At 62.0% G+C, this 8,368-nt stretch overlaps 1 protein-coding gene across 1 annotated transcript; it reads left to right on the forward strand.

The window, feature by feature from the left end:
* Nucleotides 1–6,838: 6,838 nt before the first annotated feature.
* LOC309673097 (prolactin-releasing peptide receptor-like) lies at nucleotides 6,839–7,930 on the forward strand (the record flags this gene model as incomplete). The annotated part of the gene is made up of 1 exon (XM_082484809.1): nucleotides 6,839–7,930. The coding sequence occupies one exon, from the start codon at nucleotides 6,839–6,841 to the stop codon at nucleotides 7,928–7,930; it is 1,092 nt and encodes a 363-aa protein (XP_082340935.1).
* Nucleotides 7,931–8,368: the final 438 nt, after the last annotated feature.

Raw genomic sequence — 8,368 nt, forward strand, 5'->3', positions numbered from 1 at the left:
TAAAATGAAGCGTAAGACAGTCCGCGCGCCGCCTCGGCAGAGCGACGCGAGGCCATAGCCGGGGAATACCGGAGCAAACGGGGCCCGTCGGGCAGGGAGGGGAGGCACGGGAGGGGGGCGGGGGGAAAGCAGCCCCTCCACCAGGGAAAAAGTGATCAGGCAGTGGCTGAGGCTGATTAGTGTCTCTGTGGACATAACCGGCCGTGAATGTTCATTAAACACGCCTGTGGAGCACAAGGCCGGCGCACAAGTTTCACCCTCCGCTGGGATTCACACGTTCCCGTGGGAAAATGCGCACGGGCAGCCGCCTCCAGCGGCACAGCCGCGCACGCCGGGGTCGGCTCCGGCTGTCGCGCGTGACGTACGCTGACAAGCGCACAGTCTGGTCCTCCCTGCGCTTCCCCAGAACGCCCACGACCCTCCCCGGGGACAGAGGGGGTTCACCCCTCTGAAAAGAGGCAAAAAGGGTAAAAATCACAGCAAACTCCAAGTGTTGGTCAGCATCTGCAGGGGTGGGATGGATGCCGGGATGTCACAGCAGATGCCTCAAGCACTGACGCTGCCCGAAGCGCCCTCAGCGCACGAATCCATCACGTGTGGCCATTCCGAGACAGAAACTCCTGGAGCGGGGCAACAGCAGCTTTGGGATAAGAGCGAGTTCAGCTCTGGGGCCTCGGGCAGCAGGAAAGGTTTGGTCAGAAAAGGCTTTTTTAGGATAAGGAGACGTGGAGGGTGAAGCTCCCGGGGCCGGCCGGGCCGGGGGGACACGCGCTCTCGCGGCCACCCCGTGACTCCGTCTCCTGCTGTCACGTTCAAACTCCGTCTCTCATCTCAAATGATCTTCTAAGAGCCTTCTGCTTTCCTTATCAGATTGTTCCGCTCTTCAAAACAGAGAGCCGCTCTGGGCCAGACTGCGATAGGGGCACAGAGACGATTTTCTTCCCGCTGATAACGCGGCGGGGATGAGCGCGCGCCTCTGCGGTCAGCCCTCGGCCGCCTTTAATAACACCGACCCGCACCCGTCAGGTGGCGACAAATTAACCGCCTCCTCTCACCAAAACTCGCAATTTGGCGGATCTGCTCCGAGGGCTGCTCTGACAACTTCCATTCCTCTTGCTCAAAACAACTCCAGTTGATGATGATGATGATTATTTTTAATTTTTCCTTATTTAAGTAAGCGGTGAAGGAAAAGGTGCTGCACGTGGCATCAGAGGCTTCCGAGGAAAACGGAGGTGGGGGGCGACGACCCGCTTTGGACGTGGCAGCCACCTTCAGCTACAGGCACCCCCGTCACCATACGCTCCCTTATCACGGGGCACACAGTAATTAATACCTCCGACTTCAAAGCGATGCCTGTGGAGAAGCAAAGATTTGTTTTTCCATCCCCAAGAAAAAGAACCAAAGAAAAGCTAAAAATGACAGAGCCCCAATCTTTTCACGAGGGGCAATACCTGCGCCGACGCGGTTTCGCGGCCGCGCGTTTCTGACCAGCCGCGAGCTTCACAGTCCCAACCGTAGTCCTGACGCTTCGGATAAAAAAAACTTCATTACAGTGCTTCAGCTGAAAGATGGTGTTCGCGGTTGGGGCAAAGCGGCTGCTTCTCCCTTTGAGGACAAACTTCGCAATCCCGGGGTGGATTTCGGGGCGCTCACGGCCCCCCCGGCGCCTCCCGCCCCTGCCGAACGGGCGGCCGCTCCGCCGGCCTCGCGGCATTTCTGGCCCAGGAAAGAAACGGTTTTGCCGTGGCTCGAGTGCCGCGGGCTCCCTCCGCGCTGGAAACCAACGGAGGGGCACAGAGCCCTCCGTGGGGGGCGGTCTGCCCTGCCTTGACAGCCCCCCCTCGCTCACGGCAGCACCGTAATTATCCCCGCCTTTAATTTCAGCTCTCGCTACCCCGAGCTGGCCATAGCGCTTTTGCGTAACGTAAGGGAGAAGACGCAATTACTATCGCCGCTGCACACCGGGATTATTGTTTGCCACTCGTATCTCGTTAGGAGTCGTACGCTATTAACCTCATCCTGCCACCGAAATCAATACCGAAGCAATACTCCCTTCCTCTTTTTAATCACACAATGCAGCATTGTTACTCTAATAAATGCCCAATTAAGGCTAATTTCTCCCAAGCCCCCGTTTCTAAAGCCTTTATCTGCTTATCAATCGACCACGTGGCAATTCACCAGCTTGAAATAAGCTGCAAATCACTTCCGAAAGGGAAAAACGGAGTGGAAACGGCACCTCCGATGCGGCAGAGGTGGGAAGAGGAGGTGGCGGAGCGGTGGGAGAGGGGATGGACGAGGAACCGCGGCTGGTGCCCGCTCCGGGGGGATGCTACCGTGGGAAAGACGCGACCTGCAGACCGCAAATCACCGCGATGTCCCGGTCCCGGCACAGCAACAGCGTTTTGCGACTCCCCGCCGCGTTTCCCGCACGGCGGCGGTGGGTTTCGAGGAGGGGGCTCTCCCCCCACGCATCCCTGGTGGCGGCGGGGAGCAGGGCCCCGGCTCGGCCACACGCGTGTAGGGGGACGAGCCGGAAAAGGAATTCCCTCAAACTTCTGCCCTAAAAACACGCGATTCGGGCAGAAAGCGAACAGGTTCCCAAGGCACTGCCCTCATCCGGCGATGCAGAAGGCGGGAGAAGGGCTGGTGGGGCTCCTGCCTGGCTCTGGGTGATGCCACCTTCTCCCCGTCCAGCCCCAGCCCGCTCATCTTCTTCCTCCTCCTCCTCCTCCTCGACCCTTTCTCCGCTCATTCAATCACCTGAACTGGCCGGGCAGCGGCTCAGTGCCTCACCAGCGACCCGATACCCCTCCGGCAGAGCCTGAGCAGCCCCCGCGGTTGCCAAGAGCTTTGTGCCGCTCGCTGTATTGCGTGAGGCTGACTCCAGCCCTGATGCTGCTTCCTTTTTTTTTATTTTTTTATTTTTTTTTTTAATTCCCCCTCTTATTCCCAGCTTTCAGCCTTAGAAAATCCCCGCTCTGCTCTCCCACGGCCGCCCCACCGCCCCGGCTGCTCCTGGGGGGCTCCTCCTGCCTTCCCCCCTCCCCCCCCCAGCGCTCAGTGGGGTGAGGAGGGGGACGCAGCGGGGAAAAAGAGTCAGGTTTTTTGTCCCCACACACCCCCCCGGCTCACCTTCAGGCGGGCGCTCCCGGGAGAAGGACAGGCGGATCGGCGGCTCCAGCGCGGCGTACTTGCGTTTTGGGGTGACCCCTTCTCACTCCCCAGCCCCGCGTGCGGCGCAGGATGGGCATCACTGAGCCCTTCCGCGGGAGCAAAAGCGTCTTTGTACCATAACATGGGGGAGGTGGAAACCTTCTCCTCGCCAGACGCCGCTCTGCCTTCTCCCAACTACCAGAGCAAACCTGGTTTGGGTTTTTCCTCCCCCATTGTAATGTTTTTTTTTCCCTTTAAAGTTCCACGAAGCACTTTAATCGCTATGTCTGAGCTCAGCAAACTGCTGCACCAGCCCACAGGGCTCCGCAGAGGCCAGAGCCAAAAGAACTGCAGAACACAAACAATCCCTCCCAGAAAAGGCCTGGGATGACCTTTTATATCTAATTGGGGAATTCGTTTCACCTTTTCCAGCACCTCCGGCGGCTCCGGGCACAGCTGCAGCCTCAGCCCCACCGCCCCCGCAGCTCCGCCGGCTTCACCGCAGCGTTTTGGCAGAGCCATAGCCCGGGATCCGCTTAAAGACGGCTCCGGCAGCCCCGACTGCATGGAAAATCTCTGACAAAAAGGAGAAATCGCGTTAAAATAACTCCAGGCGCCCTCTGGGGCTCTGCCCCTGTGGCGAAGCGGGGCTGCGCACAGCACATCACTCGGGCACGCGCTCAGTTTAAAAGAAAAACAGTTTTAGCCCCTTCAGCCCCACAGATCGTGCTTGCCCCAAATCCCAAAGTACCTTTTTTTTTTTGTGAAACCACCCTTTGATGGTGGCTGGACGACGTCGTGGCTGGATGATGTCCCGTCCGCCCAGCTCCCTTCGGAACCGAGACTTCCAACCCTCAGGGAGTGAAACCGGGTGGAAATCTATAAAAATGGAGAAACGCACACCTGCCGTGGGAAATCCTGACGGCTTTGTTCTAAAAGCGAATAGCACAGATTGGCTTTGTTTGGTTTTAAAGGCATTTACATTATTTGTAAACACACAGAGGAGAGAACAGCCACGAAATAAAAATCTCATCCTGATCCCTGCGTGTCCCCGAATGCTCAACGCGCGTTGCAGGAGCTTTTTCAAGTGTCTGTGCAAAGAGCATTTCAGTGACGAAGCTCAGAAAAACCCCAAGCTCTTAAAAATGTCAATATCGAAGTTACCTTGAAGGTAAATGCCTGTTGACTGAAAAAGTCATATATTTCTGGGTGCCTCCGTGCCGGTCCCACACACACCGAGGTTCTTGAGTGCATCTGTGACAAAAGGTGACCCGCGGTATTCCTGGAAACGTGGGAAAGGCTGGGGTTTGGTGGAGAGAACCGCCGCGGGGTGATGGCTGGCCCTGCCGCCCCTTGGCGTTTGGGGCCATTCCATTTAATTTCCCGGGGCCGAAAGCGGGGCTGGGGCACCGGCCAGCCGCAGGGAGCGCCCGGCGCCTTTCGGGTCGGCGGTACCAGCACTGCTGCCGGCAGGCTGGATCCCGCCCTGGCTTCGGTTTTCATCTCCACCAGGAAAATAAAATGCCAAATGGCATTTTTATTCCCCCACCCCACGGCTGGGGGGGGGCGGAGGCGATTCCCCACCACCCGGCGCTATCGCTGCCCCCGCACTGGCCCTGGCTGGCTCCTTGGCTGGAGCCGTCCGGTTTCGGGGACAGGCTGGTGCTGGTGTGCACTGGGGGCTCGGCTCCGTGGGGCACTCGCTGTACCCCACGCCTGTGCCCCACACCACGGCTGGCCGGTGGCCCCCCATGGCTGGGCCGCGCTGTCCCCATGGCTGGCTGCCCATCGCCCTACAGCCGGGTCACCTTTGCCCCACGGCTGCCCCCACCCCATGGCTGCTCCCCCCCCCATGGCTGGGCTGCCCTCACCCCACACTGCCCCCCCCCCCCCACCCCATGGCTGGGCTGCCCTCACCCCACACTGCCCCCCTGCCCCATGGCTGGGCTGCCCTTGCCCCGTGGCTCCCTTCACCCCACTCTGCCCTCACCCCGGGGCCGCCCCCACCCCACGGCTGGGTTACCCTCTCCCCACACCGCCCTCTCCCCCTCCCGCTCCCCCGGGCCGGGACCCCCGACGGGGCGGCCGCTGCCGCCGGAGCTGCGCGCTGTCCCTGCGCCCGCCCGCCCCGTCCCCTCCCCGTCCCCTCCCCGTCCCCTGCGTCCCCGTCCCCCCCCCGAGCCCTCCCCTCCTCTCCCTGCCGAGGGCCGGGGGGGCGCTTGGAGCCGGCCCGGGGGCGGGCGGGGGTCCCCACAGCCGCCCCGCCGCCTTGCGGGTCCCCGCCGGGCTGGGGGGGGGGGGGGGACGGACGGACGGACGGCCACACGGACAGATGCGGCTCCAGCTGCGGAGCGGGGCGGGGGGGTGACGTGCGCGCCCCCGGCAGCCCGAGCTCCGCGGGGGCGGCGGGGGGGCACCGTCGGGTTCCTCCGCTCCTTGCCGGCCCGGGCTGCCGGGGGCTGTCTCCCGGCGGGGGGAGCGGCACTCGGCGCCTTCCCGGGAGCACCGCCGCCGCGGGGACCAGCCCGGGCAGGTAAGGGCGCTCCGGGACCCCCCCAACCTCCGCCGCCCCCGGGGCCATTCGGGGCGGTGGGTGTAACGGCGGGTACGGCCGTGCCGCTCCCTCCCCCCTCCCCCCCCCCCTCCCGCCGGGACGGGAATGAAGCGCAGTGATTTATTCTTTAAATTAACCCTATTAACCATCATGGTTTGTGCTCAGCTGACAAGTTTCGGACCGCGTCTCCCCGCCGCGGGCGGGGCAGGGGCACCCCCATCGCCCCCCGCATCGCCTCCCGCATCGCCCCCCGCATCGCCCCCCGCCCCGGCAGCCGCGGGGGGGACCCCTCTCCCTTCCTTTACGGGGGGGGGGGGGGGGACGGACTTAATTAGTGGTGGTTTGGCCCCTCCGCCGCGGGGAGGAAGGCTGGGCAGGTCCCGGCGAGGGGGGTGAGACGGTCATTTGCCGGTGTGGGGCCCGGGGGGTAATTCTTCATTTTTGGCGCTTTCGGCGAGAATCTGTGCCACCTCATCCCCTGGCGCTGCCCCCCACGGTGGAGCCCAGGGGAGCAGCCAGTGTCCCCACCACCGCCACCGCCACCGGGGCGGGAGAAGCCACAGCTCCGTGGGTGATGGAGACATAAGCGATGGGGTAACATAACCCCGTGGGACGGGGGGACGGGGGGCTGGGGGGGGTGGAGAGAGACGGGAGGCGGAGGGGACCCTTCTGCTGGGGCGGGCGGCCGGAGGGCAGCGGCAGGGCTGGCGCGTCGGGACGGGCTCGGCAGGGCGATGACGGGAAGCAAAAGATGTCGGAGAGCCTCTGATTTGTGCTTTCTGTCACTCTCCGTGAGGAATCCCCAGCTGCTCTCCCAGTCCTGCGGCTCCAAACTGGCAGGTCCCCGCAGATCTGCGCTGCTTAACCATTTCGCAGCCGGGTTCCCCGTTTCCTCCGTGGCGAAGCTCCGCTGCGCCTGCCGCGGGCCACGTTCGCTCGTCAAAAGTGGCGGCATCTTTTAAATCAGCCGCTGCATCTCTACGGGGCTGCGCAAGAGCACCCAGACCCTGGGGACGGGTCCTTCTGCCCAAGCGCAACCAAAGCGCTTTTCTTTCCCCTTCAGGGCTCACGGTCTCATCTCTGCCTGACGTCGAGGCGTGGAGAAGCAGCGTCGGCCGCAGGGGGGACAGCATGGCTCACAGTCAGCTGCCCAACGACTCCTGGCAGAACGGCTCAGCCCCGCTCTTCACCGGCCTGGACCTCCTCCTGGAGCTGAAGCCCCTCTTCATCCCGCTCTACGCCACGCTGGTGGCAGTGGCGTGCACGGGGAACCTCTTCCTCATCCTCCTCATCGCGCTCACCAAGAAGCTGCACTGCACCACCAATTTCCTCATCGGGAACCTGGCGGCGGCCGACTTCATCATGTGCCTCGCCTGCGTCCCCCTCACCGTCTCCTACGCCTTCGAGGTGCGGGGCTGGCTCTTCGGCATGTTCATGTGCTACTTTGTCACCTTGATGCAGGCTGCCACCGTCTTCGTCTCGGTGCTGTCCCTCACCGCCATCGCCATCGACCGGTACGTTGTGGTGGCGTACCCTATCCGCAGGAGGATAAGCCGCAGGTCCTGCGTCTGCCTCGTGGCCTGCATTTGGCTACTCTCCATCCTGGCCTCTGTTCCCACCTCGCTGCACACCCACTACTTGGATCTCAACACCATCGGCCACGACATGATCATCTGCGAAGAGTTTTGGAAGCACGAAGAGAGGGAGCGGCTGCTCTACTCGTGCTTGATGCTCCTCTTGTCCTACATGCTCCCACTTCTGGCGGTATCGGTCTCCTTCTGCGCCATCACCTACCACCTGCGGCGGAGGAACGTCCCAGGCGCTGCCTATCCCTGCCAAGACAAGTGGACCAAAACGAAGCAGAAGACCTTCCGGGTGCTCACCGTCTCGGTGGTGTGCTTTGCTGTCTGCTGGCTGCCCCTCCAGGTGGTGAACTTCATCAGAGACATCGACGAGGAGTTCACTATCCTGGACAAGAGGTACGTCAACGTCATCCAGGTCTCCTGTCACCTGATTGCCATGAGCTCTGCCTGCTACAACCCTTTCATCTATGCCTCCCTCCATGACAAGTTCTGGTTCCACCTCAGCAGCTACTTCTACCGTAAGAAGAAGAGCTCCAGCGTTACGTCCTGCAAGGCTTCCCGGTTCAATACCTGCTCCACCCTAGCAGAGGCTCCCACCGGCATCTCGGATAAGATAGCTTTGCAAACTAGGTTCTCTTAATGGAAGGACCCCAAGAGGTGAATTTTGCTTTGGACCTTGTGTGCATTTTGCTTTAGACTGGACGTGGCAGCTGGGGGCTGGTGGCGGTGGCGTGTCGCTGTTCCCAGAAGAGGTCTCTTGTGCCCGGCAAGGCGAGTGGGCACCGGGGAAAACAACGATGGGGCTTCACGTCCTTGAGGAGCAGCTCTTCTGCGCAGCTCAAGGGTGTTTTGTTCCTGGGGGAAAACAAACCGGTGCCGCAACAACCAGCGCAGCCAGGCAAAGGCAGCGCAATTCGGAGCAGGACGTACCTGCTGTCCCACCTGCAGACAGGCTGGAGCAGCAGTTGGTGTCTCCACCCCACCCAACGCACCAGGCGGCTGGAAGGACGTCTCAGCGAAGCAAGGGTTGCTTGGCTCGTTGGGATGGAACGACGGATGAGTATCCGGATTAATGACC

Source organism: Vanellus vanellus (genome assembly GCF_965231255.1).
Source record: "Vanellus vanellus genome assembly, chromosome: 6".
Lineage (NCBI taxonomy): Eukaryota > Metazoa > Chordata > Aves > Charadriiformes > Charadriidae > Vanellus > Vanellus vanellus.